At 41.2% G+C, this 21,733-nt stretch overlaps 2 protein-coding genes across 4 annotated transcripts in view; one reads left to right on the plus strand and one right to left on the minus strand.

Moving 5' to 3' along the window:
- abtb2b (ankyrin repeat and BTB (POZ) domain containing 2b) overlaps nucleotides 1–9,777 on the minus strand; it is an 87,705-nt gene extending 77,928 nt beyond the window's left edge. For both annotated transcript variants that reach the window (XM_042341316.1, XM_007887629.2), the window contains exons 1-2: nucleotides 8,847–9,777; nucleotides 5,409–5,701 (exon numbers count right to left, since the gene is read on the minus strand). In XM_042341316.1, the coding sequence (XP_042197250.1) occupies nucleotides 5,409–5,701; nucleotides 8,847–9,439 (886 nt within the window). In that variant the 5' untranslated portion in view covers nucleotides 9,440–9,777. The remainder of the gene's footprint in view (nucleotides 1–5,408; nucleotides 5,702–8,846) is intronic.
- Nucleotides 9,778–18,178: 8,401 nt separating this feature from the next.
- LOC103174953 (prestin-like) lies at nucleotides 18,179–21,733 on the plus strand. Of its 2 annotated transcripts, none has more exons than XM_007887634.2 (2): nucleotides 18,179–18,235; nucleotides 19,104–21,733. In XM_007887634.2, exon 2 carries the CDS (start codon nucleotides 19,196–19,198, stop codon nucleotides 21,545–21,547), a length of 2,352 nt encoding a protein of 783 aa, XP_007885825.1. In that variant the 5' UTR covers nucleotides 18,179–18,235; nucleotides 19,104–19,195; the 3' UTR covers nucleotides 21,548–21,733. The 2 variants fall into 2 exon arrangements, with proteins under 2 accessions (XP_007885825.1, XP_007885826.1); XM_007887635.2 differs by having other exon boundaries at nucleotides 18,188–18,231.

Consider the following 21,733-nt stretch of genomic DNA (forward strand, 5'->3'; position numbering starts at 1 on the left):
CCAGGTAGAGCTGAGGGAATTCACAGAATTAGCACAGATGACGCTTGCAAAATGGCTATCTAACACAAGTGTTAAGTGTATTCCCCATGCTTAAGTGTATTCAAACCAGACTGAGCATTCCACACGTGCCTTGCCACCTCCACGCAGAAAATTCCCTGCATTTGGAATGGTGTACACAGTGTCTCTCTGGCGGGATGACCGAGATTAAGAGATGGATAGAAACCTTTGAGATAAGCGACTCAGTGAATCGGGATTAATAAAGACCGGGTTGAGTAAGAAAAGCGTACCAAAAGCTTCCTTGAAAGAAATGGGAGTATGAATACAGATGCAGGAGTCAAACTGCCTGTTATGATTTGTTAGTTTTTGAGATGCAAAAATATTCCACTGTATTCTTGTTACTTATCTTGCCAAGATGCAGAGCTGTGTTGTACTACGGACTATACAGTGCTTCTGTTTCCTTTTTCTCTTTATGATAGGACTTTTCCTTTGTTGTTTTTGGAGGGGGAAAGAAGACAGGGAATTGAGATTATAGTACATCACCAAGTGTGGTATCTGCCGCCAGGAGAGTTTTGATGGGTAAATGCCCTCTCCTGTTAATCCTATCATTTTATGATCACTTGTTGCCTAGAATAGAGTAACAAGCATTGCAAAAACATTCTTATGGTCAGAAATGCAGATTTTTTCCTCATTCTGAAGGCACTTTAAATTTGTGTTTCATGTCAAATATTCAGTGGCTGTTACAAACTTGTCAAAATTCCAATAAATAAATTCCAACAATAAACACTCCTCTAATAATGAACACTACCAATTACAGCCCTCACTCGATCTTTGTGTATTACATGGACCAAAGTTGGGGAGATAAGAAAATCTAAGTACTGTAATTTGCTTTGCTTTGAAAACACAAATGTGCTCCAGAAAAGAGAACTGATTGACTGTATTTTTGCCCCAAAATATATTTCTGTGAAGCAATTTGAGACTTCTCAACGACGTAATAAGTCGCTATATCAAATGCAAGGATTATTATTAACAGCGGATAAGATAATAGTGGAGGCAACATGACTTTATGACGACGATAATAATCCACATCCACTTAGTAACCATATTTTTTAAAAAACTTGACTTTCCGCCATAATCATGTCAGGAAGCAAATAGCAGATATGACAGGGAAACGGTGTCATGCATGACTTTCTAATAGCTGTTGGGAATGTGAAGAAAGGCAGGAGAAAGGAACCCATAACTCTGCTGCGATAGGATCAGTACATCAAACCCAGATCGTATCAGTTCGCCTAACAGCAGCACAAAAGAACAATCTCCGCCAGCTCTCACCACACTCCTTTCCAACCCTCTGAAGCAAGTTTTCCTTCTGGAAACTAGGCTAGACTTAACCCTTTTAATAACCGATTGAAGCTATTTAGCTTTTGCTATCCAGAGGTAGAGTAAAACCTATTTAGTTGCAAAAAATAAACTGGAGCAAGGTGTTACAGTGTTTAGACCAGGAGGTTATTGTCATTTCTGCAACACTTCGAATTGACCTAATTGTAACAACAATGTTGTAAACATGTAATTGTCACAAAGTTGTTTATTTAACGTAACTGTAACAAATCGGTAAATGTGAGGTAATTTGTAAATAAACTATAATTGGAGAAAAATGAGAACAGGAATCTGCACAAAGTAAAACTTTGTTCCTAGTGTGAAATAAAGAACAGTGTAATTATAACAACAATCCTTGCATTTAATATAGCGCCTTATCAAGTCTTCGAGACATCTCAAAACGCTTCACAGAATATATTGTGAAGTGAATTGACTGTATATTTTGTGGCTGAAACACGGCAGTCTATAGCGCACAGCAGTGTCCCACACACAGTCTTAATTGGAACAAATCTGCTCATAGTTTAGGCTTTTGGATAACTACCAACTGATCATTCATCTGATTAACATTGTATAGGTGCCCGGCAAGTTTGCTTATAGAGTTTGTTGGTTAACAGGTTTGATCTCCGGTCTCTGAGTTAGCTGATCTCAAACATGGTGGCCAGCTCCACAATTAGCGTCAGTGCTGCTGGGCTAGAAAGGGAAAAGCCAGAGTTCGCAATCCCGACTCCCTGCTGAAAGGCTATGTGGATGTTGGTGAGGACAAAATCATGCTTAGCTGTGATTATAACCCCACAATTTACAGACATGAAAATTGCAGCTGTAAAACACAAGAACAACTGCCATAGCAGAACCTTGAATGAACAACCGCTGTGATACACTTGGATGGTGTACCTTTTCCATGATCTACTTATCAATTTCATGGCAGCTTAACGTGACACGTTAATAGCTCGACTGCCTCGTGGTTGTTCAGGAATTCAATTTTCTCTGTGTATTGGCAGATTTTAAAGAGGCCACCTTTTTACAAAAGTGATTTTATAACTTTTCTTCATTTGTAAGAGATGTAGGCATCAGCCCAGCAAATCACTTTCAGTGACAGTGCAGTTCATACTCTTGCACAGCTATTGAGCCATGGTATTGAGGCTTCAGGCAATTACAAGCCCAGAAATCTGAGTGACGTGTACAACATCGACAACAACTTGCATTTATATAACGCTCTTCATGCAGGATAGGGCCTCAGAGTAGATGGACCTCAGTGGTAATAAGTAAACACAGCGCACGTTACTTAACTCAACGATCATTCAAAATTGTTTCTGGGGTGAGACTTAATTTAAAAAAGAGGCTTCCTGTACTTGTGCTATATGTGAAGAGCTCTTTAATTGAAGAGACTATTAACATTCCCTCTAATAACGAACAAACTCACGGTGGTTGGAAGTGAAAAGTCCATTAAATAATTTGTTGTAATTGAATTTAAATGACTCAACAAAAAAACTAATTCAAATTGAATGATAAACAGGAACTTAAACTTAAATAAACATTATTTATTTGTTCGAATATTAATCCTTGTGCGCCCTGTAAGATCCATTAAAAGAGATATGTTTTGACCTCAATACTCACAAGGCTGACAAGTTTATTACACATTTTTTTAAAAAAAAGATGATTTTATTGTAGTTTGAACAAAAGGTTTGGGTCCTCTGGTTGTAAATGCAGGATTACTCGACGAGGCAGTTTAGAATGGCCTAACTCAGGGGGTTGTGAATGGCTTTGAATGGTTGCTTGCTTACAAATCCATGCCCAAACCAAAGCGTGCGCCCACATTGACTGCTGTCAAACTGCCATGCTTTGCTACCCTGCCAAAGATTCAGAACTATTTGATTCAATGATAGAGATAGTGACCATTTCTACAAAAGTAGGTGAGCTGAAGGGCTTTCTTCATCCAAACAAACCTCGTGACCTTCCAGAGCGTGATGCAGACCTAACTGTGTCAAATGTATCAGAAGCACAAACTGGTTTGGGCAGAAGTCTACACTATAACGTAGAGTCGGTTAGCACATGGTTTCTGTAAACGTGTTACCCAATTATATTGCGCAATAACTGGCTAATAGAACTGAGCTGTTTCCTTTTCTACATGCTTGTACCTCTATTCTCTTACGTAAAAACTTGAAACAAAATAAAGCAGTGGTAGCTTCTTGTTAAAATGCGATTTATTCTAACCAGTGTTTCCCCCTATCCAGACTGGTGCTGTAAGTAGAACAGTTTAAAGCTCAGCAAAATTAAATTCTGATAAGCAAAACCATTCAGTGAGTCCCCACCAGTTAATAATTACCAGAGGTGTAATTTCCCTCTCACCCATCACCTCATTCACAGCCAATTTGTAACTGAATCCACCCAATACCACATTTCATTTAACCCTTTATCCCTCAAAGCAAGCCCAAAAGAAGTACCGATGCTTGCTTTTAAAACGATGGTTGCAGATGACTGAAACTTCTAGCCAGGAAAGGGTAAACCTACGTAAACGCTCTGAAACTATCTCATCTGCCCCACGTTTCCTTTGGAACGTTGTTTAAATATTATTGCAGTTATTGGTGTGCTTTTGGTCCCATTCATAAGCAGCGTTTGCAACAGAATCGCGAGCTTGTTGACTTTGTATATGTGAAACTACTGTAACATAAATCATTGAAATAAGGAACACAAGTGTCACCTAGTTCCCAAAAGGAAAGAGATGATCATTTGAGGACTGAAGCAACATGTCTGCATCACAAAGTAAACATAACAGGCTTCAAGCACTCCCTTTATCAAAAGAACATTTCCTTTGCGTGCTTATTAGGATTTATAATAATAAACATGACAATCTTCAGACTATTCTTTGTAAACATGCTATTATGAAACAAAATATGGAATACTTTGAACTTGCAAATATTGAATACTTTCAAGAGGGTTTTGTTTTCAGTTAACAAGTGCTTTCCCAATTGTCGGTGAAAACTGTAGAGGAGATATTAAATTTTGTAAATGAGGTATTTCATGATTCGAAAAACTGAAACCAAAAGAAAACTTGTAACACTCCCTTAATCTCCACCACAAATAAATGGAAATGTTTGACCTTGGAAATGGTTCATTCTTAATAAATACAGTGTGCAGTCTAAGCAACTCAGATCTTTAAAAGCAATCCATGACCCAGAGGAGGTCAAACAACTTTGGATCAAATGCCTGTATTGTGATGTTTCGCCTTATGTTATCATTTTATAAGGAAGAAAATGTTATGGAATGCATTACTTATACTTTACTGCCTTGGTCTTTATAAAGGACATCTGGTCCTTGGAACACTGACACCCAAAGTATAAGGCTTCAATCCCCAAATCCCTTTAGCACTTAAAGTTCTTACTTTGCATGTTGCTGAAGAAACTCAAAGAAAATATTACTGCAGGGAGATGGCCTTCGTATCAATATAGACTAAGCCACTTAAGCCTTCCACAAGCTTGTTTCTTTAACCATGAGACAAGTCATTTTCTGCTCATCTCTCAGCAGACTGGTGGTCTTGGAAGAGGGGAGTTTGGCAAACAGCAACACTGGGTTTTATCAGTCGGAATGTCAACAGCTGATAGCAAACAAGTGTTGATAAAACAGTTTGGGAAAAGACGGATTCTGCTTCCCCAAATGTGACACAAACACGAGCAGTGTCCTCTTTTGCTCTGGGGACAGCCTCTTTACAACACGGTAACGGTGACGAGAATGGATGCATCTGCTCGTTAAGATGTAAATTTGGGGCTTCTTCACTGCCTGATTATTCTTTACAGTAAAATTTGACTTTTTTTTAAAAAAAGAGACACGCGTGAAGAAATGCGCAACTCAAATGACTCGTCCCACGTAATAAAATGATTTCAAACCTCCAAAGGATTATAATCAAAAATTCTAAATTCTTTTAAGAGAGTTGTGTTTTCAGTTAACAATTGCTTTCCCGATCGTCAGTGAAAACTGCAAATGAGATATTATAATTATCACAAAAATGGACGAAAGAAGAAGGCATGAGATTCTCTCCTTACCATTGGCATTCTTGCCACAGATGAGATGCTCATAAGGCTGCAGTACTCCCCAGAGTTCAGCGTCATTGTTGATGCACATCTCTAGCGTTTCGCTTGAGAGCTCCAGCCGGCCTTCGTGCACAACTCCTCCTCCATCTGGGTTCTGGCCAGCGGCCACCCTGATCCCAATCTCTTCCAACAGACTCTCCAGGCAGGCAGCGAGAGAGATTGCAGCATATTCATGGATGCGAACTGACACCCGAGTGTCTACCATCCATCTGAAGAAACGGCCAACCGAGAAGGTCAGGCCACACCTGAAATATTAACAGCAGTTCTGTCACTCACATTGGTTACCAGTGCACACTAATGAACAAAATCAGGTCAACGTAAAGCAGGGATGTTACAAGTTCCAGTTGGGAGTTTATATCACCAATCCCGACAGTCCTTTTCTGCCTTTCCTTTGGTTTAGATTGGGCTAATATTGGACACTATTTTAATATCTTAAGATTGGGATTTAGTGGGATGGTGAGCTCTCACACTTCTGTTCACCACTAGGATTAGATTGGAATCCAGTCTCTTCCGCTCTTTCATGTTAAAGCATACTTTCTAAATATTATTGGTTTGGACAGTCTCACCTTAGTTTCCAGTAGGGGCAAGTTCAAGGGAAAAAGGCCTTAGTTTAGCATTGAATCAATGTTCTCACTCAAAGCCACAGATAAAACTGGTTTCAGTAAACGGAAAATTCCCACAGGTGCATTAATTGTCACCCTTATTAGTTTGACCACAGCCCAGATTGTTGAAGCTAACTATAATCTTATTAATAATAATAATACCTTTCACTTGGTTTGGAGCTCGTCCCAAACCACTTCACGGGATATATTGTAAAGTGAAGTGACTGTGTGACAATTTGAGTACAGCTTTGCTCCAAAGCTGTGTAATTACTCTGTACTTATGTGTGCCATGAGATTGCTCCATACCATCTCTGGCTCCCTGAGAAACCTGAAAAACATTTATTCCTCCGCTTGCTGAATGCAAACATTCACAAACCAAAAAGGAAGAAAGGATAATGAATATTGCATCAACATTGGTTGCCCATAAAAAGGAATAGGATTTGTACGGGTTGCCATTAATAAGAACCACATTCAATTAAGTGGGGGAAGAAATTGTATGAATTAAATTGTATGCAGCTGCTGGCTGTTTGACTTTCCACTAGCACTTTTCCAATTGAAACTGAAAGATGAGCGAGCTGGAGGTGGTGGCACATTGCCATCGCTGGCACACTGCACACTGTGGCCCCTGGAAGGCTAACTGGTCGAGTGAGCATTGATCCTGAATGTCAACAACAACAACAACAATTTACACTTGTATAGTGCCCTTCACGTCAGAAAGATGTCCCAGGGCGCTGGACAATCAGAAGTTTTGGACCTAAGCTGGGAGTGGAGTCCTGCAGCTCAGTGGTTAGAGCACTCGCTTTGCAAGCGAGAGACCTGAGTTCAATTCCAGGCAGAGGGCGAAACCTTGGGCAAGTTTCCTTATTCCACACAGAACCTAATAATAATCCCTCCAAATCCAAAAACAATAATAAATTGGTCATTTTCAATCTACGACTGTTTGTGGGACATTGCTGTGCGCAATTGGCTGCCGCGTTCGCCCACAAATATAGTCAATTCACTTTACAGTGTGTTCTGTGAAGCACTTTGGGACGTCCCCCTGACGTGAAAAGCGCTATATCAAATGCAAGGATTATTATTATTATTAGTTGGGGTCAGTAGGGGTGAAAGGCAGTGGGGGTGGGAGGATGGCTGAAGGCACGGTCGAATAAGAAGGTCTTACACGGGATATGAAGGAGGCAAGAGAGGCGGTGAGGTGGAGGGTTTGCGGGATAGAGTTCCAGTGTTTGGGGGCAGAGAGGCTAAAAAAACAGGCTAACTTATTCTGTGGACGCTTGACTTCAAATGCTGCAGCTCATTGCTTTACCAGACTCTTGAAGGAATTAAAGATTTTATTAGTGGAACCTCTATCTTCGACAGTTTCCGTTTTTTTTAAATAAAAGGAAATGTGTGAGTTAACTTCCAGAGTCACTGCTTTGAGCAGTGGTCTGTCTGATGGAGGGAGACTTGTGAGGTGCTACTTTTTTCACGTGTCTGGTTGAGATTGCTGGGACACTGACACATTGCATATGTGTAACTAAAAGCAGATGATCCGAGAATGTCCTGGCATAACAGCCCCCATGAGTACCTTCCAGCAGCGCCTGTGAATGAACAGTGATCAGGTGCAGGAACCCTGGTGGATGTTTTCCTACCATAACCTATTGGGGGGTTGAATTATTGTGCTGTGCTGAGTTGAATTATTGCACCTTGGCTAACATAAGCCAGGTGCACAGTCCAGCTTCCTCTTCTCGGCTCTTAAAAGCCATCTGCCTACATGCTAGATGCATTTTACTCTCCTGTACAGTCTCCCTCACAGTTGCCTATCCTTTCAACGACTCAGGTTGCCTCTTTCAGAAAGGCGTGGGAATGCCGACTGTGTGAAGAGTCGCTCTATTCTGCGAACGTACATTGCACAACAAAAGCAATTACATTTGTATAGTGCCTTTCACGCTGGGAGGGTGTCCCAAGGCGCTGGAAAACACACACTTTTAGATTCATAGATTTTTATATATATACATATATAAATTTTTACACATCTACAACACCCCGCTTTTCCCTTTCTAACGGCAAAAGTGCTTTACATGGTCCTGACTCTCCCCAAGGCAATGTGTCTTGGGTCCCCCAAATGTCTTACTGAACGACTGTGACATTTGTCATCACTGAGCCCTCTCCAAAGTGAGATTTGCCGAATTAAGGAGAATTTTATGCATTTCTATTACAAATCTGGCCGCTACAGACAGGTGAGCCGGAATAACATTGGTAACTCATAAGAGCTTACAAGAAAATGTTTCGAGTAAAAAATGACTCCACCGCAATTACTTCCATTTCATTTGATTGTTTTATTATAATCCTTGCATTTGACTAACCACACTTTGAGACGTCTCAAAACGCTTCACAGAATATGCTGTAAAGTGAATTGACTGTATATTTTATGGGTGAAACACAGCAGCCAATTGTGCACAGCAGTGTCCCACAAACAGTTGTGGATTGAGTGACCAATTTTTCTTTGGGGTGGGGGGAAGGAGGGAGAAGGGATTATTACCTCCAGAAAGCAATCCACCAACCGACTAACAACTGGGAGGCTGTCAGCACTGTTCGAACAAGTTACGAGGCAAAACCTAATTTTAAAACCACCTCCGTTATGTTTTGCCCACAAAATACTCAATCAATTCACTTTACGATGTATTCGGTGAAGCGCTTTGAGACGTCGTGAAGACGTGATAAGCCGCTATATCAAATGCAAGGATTATCAATATTATTATTATTATTAAGTGCACATTTCCGAATAGGCGCATTACTGGGTAGATACCTGGAGCTCTTGCTTTTCCTCAGCCTGTCCCCAGCGCTCATGCTGTACAGGGACAAGGCTTTCACAGAAGCAGAGATGCATCTTTCAGACAAGGACCAGGACAGGATGAGCCTCATGGCGCTCTGGATCTCGAACTTGGTGCATTTGGAGTGCAGCACACTGAGCCTCTGAGCCTCCCTGGAAATCCTGACCAGGGCTCTCCTCAGCAAGAAAGACAGTCTTCTGACCGCTTCCTGTGTGAGGAGTTTCCCGGAGTCCCTGGGTCTCCCTTTCTTCAGGATCTTCCCCACGTCTTCGTCCGTCCACGGAAACTCCTCCAACTCGGGGAGCCGGGGGCATTTGGAGAGGATGTCATTGCCCTCCGGGTCCTCGGGTAGGACGGTGTTGACCGTGTCCCAGCTGTTGTTGCGGCTGTTCATGGAGCCCGACAGGTACCACCAGTTGCCCTTGTTGTGGGCTGACTGGAAAGCTTGGGAGTTGGACCGGGAGGAGGACAGACTGAGGGACCTGCACGAATCCCCGGCCCCACCATAACCCGAGTCCAGAGTCAGATCTTCCAGCGTCTTCAAGGTGGAATTGTACAATCCGGCCATTGTGCAGAGAGAGAGAGAGAGAGAGAGAGGGGGAGAGAGAGGGAGAGAGAAAGAGAACAGTTTGCAAACGTTTGCTCAACTCAAGCCAAGTCGCATCAGCTTTTGGAGGAGGCTCTTGTCCCCAAAAAGCCTTTTCTTCCCAGGAATCCAAAAAAAAAATAAGAGCAAAGCAAACGCTCTTGTGGTGTGTCCTCGAGTGTGTCCCAGCGCGTGCGTCAAGGGTTCCTTCCAAGAAACTGTTGAGGCTTTGCAATTCTGTTCCAATGGCTTTGTAAATCCTCTTCGCCTTTTAAAGAAGGGGGGAAAAAAAAGACACACACTCACACACACACACTCTCTCTCTCTCTCTCTTTTTTTTCCCTCCTTCCCTCTCTCCTGGGTTAGTTGTGTCCTTTTGCATCTGACCTGGCAGAGAAAATGGAAAGTTTAAGAACGAGTCTGCGATGGTTTCTTGAACTTCATTCGTTGCTGATGATCAGTGAGAAGGTCCTCCTCCTCCTCCTCCTCCTCCTCCTCCTCCTCCTTCTTCTTCTTCTTCTCCTTCTTCTTCTTCTTCTGCACGATTTGCTTGTGGTTGTCTTATTTGTGTGTGTGTGTGTGTGGTCCTCCTCCCTTAAAAGCTCACGTTTAAGAGGGTTGGGGTTGAGGATGGGGATGGGGATGGGATGTGTGGGGGGGAAAGAGGTCCAAACCCCAAACCCCCTCTCCCCACCTCCACCTCCACACACACACACACACACAGACACACACACACACACACACAGAGTGAGAGAGAGAAAAAATCTTCTCGTGTCATCTGCAAATATCCTTTTTTTTTAAAAAAAAATCTACAGATTATTTTATATCATATATACATATACACACATATATATATATATATATATGCAAAAAAAAAGTAATGTAAATACCCCCCACACACGGGGGGGAAAAAAAAAGGTGCAACTTGTCCCTTTGCACAGCTCAGCTCTTTTGAACAAACTTCTGTGCACAGTGGAGCAAATTCCCTTTTAAAGCCTCTTTTTATATATATATATATATAGAGAGAGATATATATATATTATAACCACAACGCACAACACACACACACACACACACACGCGCGCTGTCGGGTCCCGATCCCTGTGCAGTGGCTCTGATGTCCAGTCGGGGTTTCGGACGCAGCTCTTCTCCAGCGCTCGGCTCCCGGTGCCGACAAACACCAATCGCCTGGAAAAAAAAAGTGACTGTCAGCCACTCCCACAGCGCTCTGGGCTCTGGGCTCCTCCTCTCCTCCTCCCTCCTCACCCCCGGGACTGTCCTGGTGTCTGTGTGTTGTATGTGCGCAGCTCTAACCCGGGACTGTCCTGGTGTCTGTGTGTTGTATGTGCGCAGCTCTAACCCGGGACTGTCCTGGTGTCTGTGTGTTGTATGTGCACAGCTCTAACCCGGGACTGTCCTGGTGTCTGTACACAGTCCTAACTTACTTATTGTAAAAATTACGGCCAAGTAAGTATATATCTATTCACTGTACCCTTTCTGATGCAGTCATATTCTTGGTCAGTATTCAGTGCTGACTATGTAGCTGTGGTCACAATCCCTGGAGAACTTTGGTCCACGCGGAGCTAATACACTACATGTATATTCCTGACTCAAGAATGACATCTCACAGGATCACAGATACAGATGGAGAGATGGACTGTATCAGTTTGAGTTTAGCAGTTTGGGATCCAGCTCTGAATTAAACAGCTACTTGTACGATGTCCACCTTTTAGTGTATACTTAGTTGGTTGTATTGCTGTGGAAGATCTTGGTGTTGTCCGCTTTCGGTATTTATATATGTTACCAGTTCCTTTGGGTGCGAAGTAAGCTTAAATTACGCAACGTGACTGCAACACGTACCCATGGTTTTCTTGTACAGTATTTCCAATCAACGTGTGTGTTATCTATGAGAGTAATCAGTGCCTTGCAATAATTTACATTGCTTTGCAAACGAGCACCAGCGTGAATTGATTCACCCCACGTTTTTATATATATATTTTTTAATTTGAATCAAAACAATTTTCAATCCACTCGTAAAAAGATCAGCTGATCTCACAGGATATTTATCGTTTGTTTCGAGAGAAAAAAAAGTAATTGCATGCATAAGGAAAGCAGCGATGTGTGTTTGATACAGAAACTCATATTTTTTTAATTAAAAACAAGAAAGCAGCCAGATACAGTATACAATCAAAATCTCCTCCAAAATGCTCGTGTTCGATGGGATCATTCGACTGAAATGACAGCCATCTAATGTAATTTGCAGTCCAGATCACGTCTAGCAGGTTTGTCGCAAAATATCATCGGCAAAAAGGACATGAAAAATCACCTCTCAGGAATCTCTGACAAAAGCTGCAGTTCAAACAGGATTGGGACACTTTGGTTTCTGGACGTGAAAGGCGCTATACAAATACAATCTTTTTGTTGTTGTTGTTGTTGTTTCGCTCATTGAATGTCATCTGAATGTACTGCCAGCAGGCACTGATATGAAACGACCTTGATCCTTTCCATGGGACATGTTAGTGATGTTTATCCCAGTCGCAGCAGCTCTCCAGCTGACACACAGACCCAACACGGCACATGGATTCCCAGGCAGAATATATGAATCCGAACTGCAGCAATGCACATTTATCAGGTCTCTTTAATCCATGGCGGAACTTGTCTGATCATTAATTACTCTGAGAGATGCACCGCTTAGATTTCTCCCTGTGACAAATCTTCATAGAAAGGATCACGGTTTCCGGATCTCTGTTGCGTTTTCTTTCATTCGAAATGTGGAGAGGTGACACATACTATTGCCACACCAGGCACTTAATCTGATTTAATAAGGACACAACTGGTCTCCAAACACAAGAGGAAACAGAGGCAAGTCTCCTAGATTAATGCTTTGGAACAAGCACATGGGATTTATCCAGCATTAATAGCAGTTAGTTTTTTTCTCTCCCTTTTGAAAAACGTATTTCATAGTTTCAAGCAATAACCATTTGTTCACATGGACGGTAAGTCAGCGTTGAATGAATAGGGCGGCTTGATGGAGGGCCTTTTTTTCCTTTCTCCACTATATTGGCCATTAAATACGGGTAATATAATTTTTAGTACCAGTTGTAGTATTGTGGAATACCAATGCAGGAATTTAATAATAGAATAGAAGTCCTATTGTGCACCAGAATGGGTCGACCTCCACACATACCTGAGAATAAGTCATTGATCAAATATTTACTTTCACTACTACATCTGCAGCCTGCTGTGTTTGTATCAGTCTTTATGTTGTAAAACAGTACTGTATATGACAAGTAATAAGGAATAGAAACAAACAAGAAAGGAAACTCGCATGGATTTGAATCAGAAAAGTGGGCTCCCATAATGGCCCAGAAACTTTACTCCAATATTAACCAGCAAATAAAAATAGCACAAATGAATGTAAGTGCCTGTGGGGAAGGTAGGATTAGGGAGTGACTTCAGAAGGGTTGCTGAAACAGTGATAAGCAGTAAGGTTCTGTAGAGCAATGGGCAGTAACTAAGGAAAGAGGCCAATTCTTCTTTCACCCTCCGCCCCACTCCCCTGTGGAAATGTTCCACCTCTTCAAGGCCCCATAGTTTTGATGATTGCTTTTTTTTAAAAAAATGTCAATTTGGAGTAATTGATTGCGACGGTATTTTGGAATCCAGAACTCTGTTTAATGTATCCCTCCTGGAGATCGTTCTTGTTTAACTGTGAGTTTCTTCTGCAAAGCAGGAAAAAAAAATCCGACAACATGATGCTACCCATGTGGCAAAACAAAACATGCAAAGTCCCTGGCCTCAATTCTCCACCTCAACACATCTGCCGCAACAAATAAAACCGTTCAAATGTGCCAAACGTGGAGCACCTGAGTACTGTCTGCCATTGATGACAAAACACTTTCTACAGTGGTGTACTTTACCATGTTTCCTTAAATCATATAACTATTATGGGAAAAAGGTAGACACTTGGCTTTAGTTTTAATGCTATTTTAGGCTTGGAATGTGCCAACCACACTTGTAATGAGCTATTTACGCTTTCTGCCACAATTAACTTGTATCACCTTTGCTACTTAGTGTGATGTTTGATTATCTTGTATTTGTTTTATTTTTCTCCAATGGAATCGACAATACAGAGGGTTCCAGTTCTATTGACCACGTTTACGAGGTGGCAGAAAATGTTGTGCTGAACTGCCACCTTGTGGACAAACCCACATTAATTCCTGAGCTGCTCTCTTTGCTTCAACGAGCAATCTGAACTGTTGAAATGAAATGTCTTCCAAGCAAGATTATCGGGTTTAGAAACAGAACCTTGCACAGAGGTGATCTTTACACATGGACAAACCACAGTGAGATGGGCCGAATAGTCTTCTTCTGTGCTGTAAATATCTATGGTCTATAACATAAATCCAATATTAAATGGCAATTTAAAATAAAAGAACTTGATTGACAGTTGTCTTAAGGACTAACAAGGTCCAAGCCTTTGTGTCCATCGTGTGCTGATCTTGGTCAGGGCAGTGTATAAAGAGGGACTAGATTGCCTCTGGGCTCAGGGAGTGTTAGAATCTGCCAGGTCACCTGGCCTTAATCATTACCAATAACGTCTGTTGGAAAATGTGGCTGCTAGAAGCTTGGTGAAAAGAGGATGGAGGAATGGGCTCAGTTCTGATGAGCTGCCGCTCAGTCGCATAGCCTACTGACATTCCTTACCTCGCTCAAGCATGAAGAATGGCAACTTTGGTCTTTTGCCCGTGGAACCACAAGTGAATCAGCACCTCCAGGAGAGGAGGAGTAAATTGGAAGGAGAAAGCGAAGGAACGTAAGGGATGATAAAAGTTGAAATTGCAGCAGATGTAAGTTGGTTGCACATCAGAGTGTGCTAACTCTGCTGACAAGGCTGACAGACTTCCACAAGATCCTTTTGGCCATGCCTGGACCTACTGTGTCTGCCTGAAAACTCTGTAATTGTGGCACCAACACTCCTGAAATAAATATCCACGGGAATAAATTCCACTTGGGTCTAGATTTCTGTCACATTGAAAACATTCAGAATTTGGCAAATTCTTAATTTCAAAGTCATTTTTCCTCTAAGTTATTTTAAGAATTGTAGAAAAATGACTTCAAAATTGGGACTGAATGCAACAAGTTGCCAGTTCCTAGATACTCTGGTAGAATTTCTACCCGCTGAAGTTTAGAGAAGACTAGTTACTGTTCCATTTCATTTCCTCCCATACGTAAACACGACACTTTGATCGGAGAATGAAATTAGCCAAGGATTGAAATGACCTACTTGGAATGGACGAAATATAAATAAACAAAGACAAATACATTAGCTGTCCTTTGGCTAATCTCAGTACCAGCTCTGTGCATGAGGCCTACTTTGTTCCTCTTAAGATCCTGTCACTGTGAATGTGATCATTGTAGCTTTGAGTTAATTTGGATTTTTAAAAACAACAATTTTGCGAAGTTCTTCTCTGCGTCTGTGACATTCGTTCAGCTGCAAATCACAAGACTTAATTATGACCCATATTGTTTGTGTTGCTCAGAGAGAAAAAATACTTCCTGGATCACAACTCTATTGGTAAGTAAACCATCAAGCTTTTATTAACAGAGCCACCTCTGCCTTATTTCAGATAATGATATTATGCTTTTTTTTAAGTTGACTTCCACTTGGAAAACAGATAATTTGACACTCCAACACAGTGTTGGGGGAATACTGCAAAGTCAGAGTTGTTGGCCTTCAGATGAAATGTTAAACCAAGGTCTTGTCTACCTGTTCAGGTGGATGTTAAAGATCCCATGGTATTAATGTCTGGGCAGATTAATACTGTAAATAGAACTGCTTTGAACAAACTTTCCTCTCCTTTCCCCCCCACCCCATCCACTTATACTTAACAAATGCATGATGTTAGACTAGAAACATCTCAAATAATTTAATAATTATATGTACATTTGATACAATGCCTTATCATGCTGAAACCATCTCCGAGACCTTCACAAAATGAGGTATTAATTGCAATGACTCTTATAATGTAACCAAACCATAGCAGTAAAATTGCACCAGAAAATTCTTGCAAACAATTAGATGAATGGCCAATTATTTTTGTGGATGAGGAAACAAAATTGGACTGGACACCGGGAGAAGGCCTTGATTTTCTTTGAAATAGTGCCAGGAGATCTTTAAAGGCCACCAGAGTGGGCAAGTTTAATACTTTGTTTAATACCTTGCAAGCACTGGCTTATTCCACATTCTCTGCCCTACCTCCTCCACTATTGGCAGTCAGGCCTTCAACCTTTCTGCCCCCATCTTCTAGAACTCCATCTTGGAGCTTCTCCGCATTGCCCCCTTCCTTGCCTCAATCAAAGTCCACCTCAAGAACTTCCTTTTCGACCGTGTCTTCGGTCATCTTCCCTACTCCACCACCCCACCCCTGCCCTCCACCCCCCTCTGATCCCAACCCATCCATTGGGTGCCAAGCGCATATGGTCAAGCACCTCAAGTTCTGAATAAGCAATGCAATGTAATGGTAGCAATGTGCAGAAGTGCGAAACCGGAAACTGTAAGAGAGTTCCTGAAAATGCAATCCAATCCAATGATGAAAACAGACTTGCAGGTTATTCCTCAGCTGCACGTGAACAGGAAAGATGATTCTGTGTAGGAGTCTTGTATTCAGAGTATACGTCTCCCCACCCCCCCCCCCCCTCCACCACCCACAATTCCTGATTATCCACTTGATTTTTGTAAGCTTTTGAAATATATCCTACGTGATGGACTGGAGGTAGAGTAGGTGTTCTGGAAGGATGAGATCAAATAGGTCAAAGGGTCTATCTAATTCATTCCAAACCAATCTTGTGACATGTCTGCATTCCAAGTAAGAGCTTGTAAGAAACTCTATCCATCACTTCAGTGAAATTCTTGTCAAGATCTACGACTGAGTATGATCTGTGTATAAATAGTCGAGAATAAGCAGAGACCTTTGGCAGGTCAGTGATATAGCAAAGGACACAGTCTCAAGTCTCGAGGAACAGCAAGGTCAATCAGATTTGTGGCACAGCGATTAGTTCTTGATATTTGCCCATTAGACTGAACAACCATTGATTCGTCTCAATTGCTAAGCAAGTGTGTATGGTAATGTTGACTGCTTGAAAACCCTTTTGAATTGAGATGCACATTATTGCTTTGCAAAGACTAAAAGTAAAGTTGATTCACAGGTGTTGATAATGTGGTGTGTGCGTGAAAATTACATGGCTGATAAAATGCGACTTTCTCAATTATTTTATAAGTAAGGGAGATAGATATTGAAATCCTGGGTTAGACCTTAGCAAGTCTGTTTCTAGTTAATAGGTACTAAGTAATAGCAATGACACCAGGCAACAATAATAATAATAATCCTTGCATTTGATATAGCGCCTTATCACATTGTTGAGACATCTTAAAGCGCTTCACAGAATGCACTGTAAAGTGGATTGACTGTATATTTTGTGGGCGAAACGCGACAGCCAATTCCATATAGCAGCATTCCACAAGCAGCCGTGGATTGATTGAACCAAATTATTATTTTTATTTCTTTTGCAATACAAAGTAAGAATTGCTCAGGTTTTATTGAGCGTCCTAATAGTTTCCTGCTTATTTCCCCTACGGTTTGACCTACTTATTTTTAATTTGAACAGTGGATCGAGTATCTTCACTTCGTCTCAGCATCAATTGTGGTTTTCAGAATTTTTTTTATCCATGACAGGAATGCATACACATGCCTGCAGTCCTGTTCGACTAAAGATGAGATTCCAGCCCTCCCTGCGGTTTTTTTTTAACTGTGTGCTCTTCAGTGTAATTAAAAACATACTGCAAGTTGATTCTAATATGGTTCCATCGTGTAGTGCGGAAAATCAGGAATTGGTGGCAATATCTGCTGGCTTATTCCCTTCCCCTGATTTTTGAATACAAACAGGAGCACAGGATACAATAGCGTTCAGCTGGTGGATGTTGTCTGGGAAATGGTGAGTAGCTGCTGAGGGTATGGTGCTAATTGTCCATCTGAAAACCTATTTCTTTGTGTTTGCCAGCCAACAGGGTATGTGGGTGCAGAAACAGAGGAATGAGGAGTCTGTCCAAAACCCAAAGTACTGTGATACTGGGTGCAGCTGTTTTCTATTCAACTGATTTGAATTGCACCAAGAAACCATCATTCAGAGGAGACACAAATTCTGGGTGAACTGCTTACGAACTGATCTATTTTAGGCTCGAGAGTTCCTGTATTAACCCCCTGAGAGCAGATCAGCCTTTTGCGTGTATTCAGTGTAAAGTTTTGTTTTTTGTTTGTTAACTTGAATTGTACTAAATTGTAACGACACATTAAAAGTATGGAATAATTTAATAACTGCAAGGCTAATTGTGTTCAAGTATGAATATGATACATTTAGAAGTTATGCATTTTTCTGACTTATATTAATGGTTTCATTTGTCCATGATATATTTTTTAAAAAGCAACCCGCAGACATTTAACCTGTCTGAGCGATATTTAAACGTCTGCAGTGGAATTTTGTCAGTAGACAGTTGATGGGAACCCCAGCTGTTGTAGAGGTAGTTACTAACAGCCTAAGATATCATGCCTATTTCTGGCAGAGATTGGCGCCTACACATTAGCCCTTATTAGGGATACTACAATTGATCTTCAAAATTCTCTTTCTGAGACTCGTCCAGGCTATCACTGCATTAACATAAACACTACCCCTGGCGTACTGATGTCTACAAACGCAGCAGATAGAAATCCAGCGAAGTGGGTAAGTGCAGAAAAAGGAGTCAACAGTTTGATGATAACATTTTATTGATAGGGGCAACAAAAAGTTGATTTCTCTATTTATTTATATCCTTTAGATTACGAAAAATCCTTTATTCATTGGGTTGGCAGCTGGAGTACTAGTGCATGGGCTTCAGGTCTTTGGTAAAGTGGTGGTTTCACAGTGTTCTTTCACACGTGTGAAATAACAGGTTCAGAGCCGCTTAGTGTTTGCACAATTTAATAGGGCAGCTTTAGCTTCTATCAGGAGTCGCGTATGTGTGCGCTAACGAGAATCTCTAACTGGGGGACTGTAAGATACTGGCAACTCTTTCACCCTTGCTGAAACCTTAACAACTTATTCTGCCACAATTGAGCACTGAGGGGCATTGCTGTTGAGGAAAAACTGTTCATAAAACTAAATTGTACTGCTAAGAGCTTTACTGTTTATGGAAGGAATTTAAAACGTTGTTTCTATAATTACCATCTCTGCTCCTATAACGGGGCCAGTATAAGATATTAATAAACCCTATTGATGTGACTTGAGATTTGATATTAATTCGTTACTAGGGCAGATTGATAGTTCCAGTAGGACGATGGGAGTTTGTTGTGTTTGTCCAGTAGTATGTTAAACGTTTGAACCTAGCTGTGCTTAGCAACTGCAATGTCATAACTATAAAGCTGTGCCTGAACTCACTACACTTTACTGTATGTCTGTCCTTCATTCAAAGTGCTTTGAGATGTCTTCCTGATATGAAAGGTGTTAGTGTGGGCCTTTTGACTATTGCAATGATTATTATTGTTGGTTGCTGCAAAAATTGAAAACACTAGTTGAAGTGGGTAAAGCTTACTTAACTCTATCTCGTGTTTAGATCACTGGATTGCGGGAAAATAGATGTCTGAGGTTGATATATGCATCAGAGAACAAACATAGTGTGAAGAAAATCAAGAGAAGACCACCACAATGACAAATATGTTGGGAAGTTCAGAATCCTTCTGGTCCAGCGATGTCGTTCAGGATCCATCTGGTTCGAATGTCCCTCTGATCAGAACTGACAGGAACTATAGCTTCAATAAAAAGACAGCGCATCGAGTCTCATTCACTATCAGCATCCCGTACTGTGAACGCTTAGATGGTCATAATGAAGAAAAACTGGCCAAATATGAGAGCAGGATTTCTGAGCTAACTTTACCAGTCTCACACACTGTAAAAAAGCTGGTTTGGCACACCTTCCCTTTCCTTAATTGGTTTCTTGGGTACAAAGTCAAAACATGGTTGTTGGGCGACCTACTTTCGGGACTTAGTGTGGGCCTTTTGACTATTCCTTTATCCCTTGCATATGGAGTTATTGCAGGGCAGCCATCTATTAACGGACTCTACACAAGTTTGATCTCTACAGTCTTATATTGCTTGCTTGGAACAACGCCACACATGTCCTATGGTGCATCTGCGTTTACTGCTTTGCTCATTGCCAAACATGTTGGCCACATTGAATCTGGGGAGCTTGTTTCAGACAGTGACTGTTCTCCAAAATGCTCAATGGAGTTGCATGTGGTTACCCTCACCTGTGTCTCCGGAATTATTTTGATTTTAATGGGGATTTTTCGCCTCAGTTTCCTGCAGATGTACATCTCCAAGCCTGTCATAAATGGCTTCAAAGCTGGGACAGCTTTCAATTTAATAATCATCTTGCTGACTATATTACTTGGTATTGATGGTCCAATTCATCATGGCCCATTGGCATTTGTCTACACTCTCAAGGATATCATTGAAAACAATGAAATAAACATTGGCTCTCTCATTGCTGGTCTAGCCACATTAGCATTTCTGATCCCTTTGAAAATAATAAACTACAATTACAGTAGACATCTCTTTCCCATAGAGTTTATTGTCATGGCTATTGCCATCGGGATGACACTCTGGTTGGATCTAGAGGACAACTATAATTTCAAGTTGATAAACTACCAGCCATTTACTGCACCGCAGCTTGTTCTCCCTTCTCTCTCCTTAATATCCAGTGTTATTGCAGACGCTGTTTCCATTGCATTGGTGACTTTTGTAGTTAGCCTATCAATGGGAACTGAGATCTCCAAAAAGCACAATCATAGTTATCACCCACATCGCGAGACTCTGGTTTTAGGGTTTTGTGACCTGATCCTCTCGTTTCTGGGTGCTTTTGCAGTCTCTGGAGTTTGTGAGCAAACTGTGGTGCAAGAAAAAGCTTGGGGTCAAACCCAAGGCGCAGGCTTGGTAGCAGCAAGTCTTTGCCTTACTGCTCTGTTCTGTGGTCAAACCCTCCTTCCACTTGTGCCAAAAACTGTTCTCGGTGCTATTGTAATTGCAAATCTGGGTTGTTACTTAGAGTTCTTCAGGAAGTACTGTTTTGCGTGTAGGAGGAACAGATACGATTTTCTGGCTGGAATTGTTACATTTGCAGCAGTGTGTTTGCTTGGGATCGATATTGGTTTAGCAGTTGGCGTATTCTTTTCACTTTTGCTCACTCTCCACAGACTTCAAAGACCTTCTATTGCCATTTTGGGCCATATTCCCAACACAGAAACCTACACCGACTTGTCCTTCGAGAAGGCCGCCAAAGAGATATTGGGAATTAAAATTATAAAGACCTTCGATTCTGTTTATTACGGCAATGTTGATTTTTTTTTGGCGTGGCTGAAACGCAAAGTGAATAGTTCTCTTCTGCCTAGTGGGAATTCAAGAACTGAGAGTGCAACGTACAGTGAAGAAGATAAATATAATATGTTATGGGAATCCACGCAATTCCTTGCATTGGATGAAAATGCGCTCAGGCAGATTAGTCGCACAGCACTGTATAGACATAGAAGATCCAAACATACTGCTAATGTGCATACTGTCATTTTGGATTGTGGATCAATTAGTTTTATAGATGATGCAGGGGCCAATGCTCTAATATGCTTGTTTGAGGAATACCAGTGTAAAGGGATTGACTTTGTCCTCGCCAGTTGTTCTAATGCAGTTTTAAATGGCTTAAGAGAATACGATTACTTTAAAACTACCAGACAAACCTTTACCTTCAACAGTGTCCATGACGCTGTTTTATACGTCTTGCAGCAAACCACAGAGCAAAGTCACACGCTGCAAGGATCTGAGTGTATTCTTGAGACAAATGGTGAAGACATACTAACTGAGTATGACACAGAAGATGAAATCAAAATTGACGTTAATTCCACAAATGGTGAAGTGTGGCAAAGGGAGAAGAACCAGAGGTACTCTGATCAGAGTTTGCCCTGGGTAGCTGGAAATCAGAGAATTATAGAATATGAGACAACTTTATAATGAAAATATTTGTTTTGAACCATAACTGAAACTGGATTGATACAGTAACCTAAATCAGCTGTTGTGTTTCTGCTGCAATATGCTGTTAAGTTTTTCTATTGCATTGTTTGTAATAATAGACAAAGAATTATAGGCTTTTCTGGAAAAACTATATTTGTAGTGTATACATTAAAAACTATTTTCTCT

The sequence above is a fragment of the Callorhinchus milii genome, unplaced genomic scaffold (assembly GCF_018977255.1).
Source record: "Callorhinchus milii isolate IMCB2004 unplaced genomic scaffold, IMCB_Cmil_1.0 Scaffold17, whole genome shotgun sequence".
Lineage (NCBI taxonomy): Eukaryota > Metazoa > Chordata > Chondrichthyes > Chimaeriformes > Callorhinchidae > Callorhinchus > Callorhinchus milii.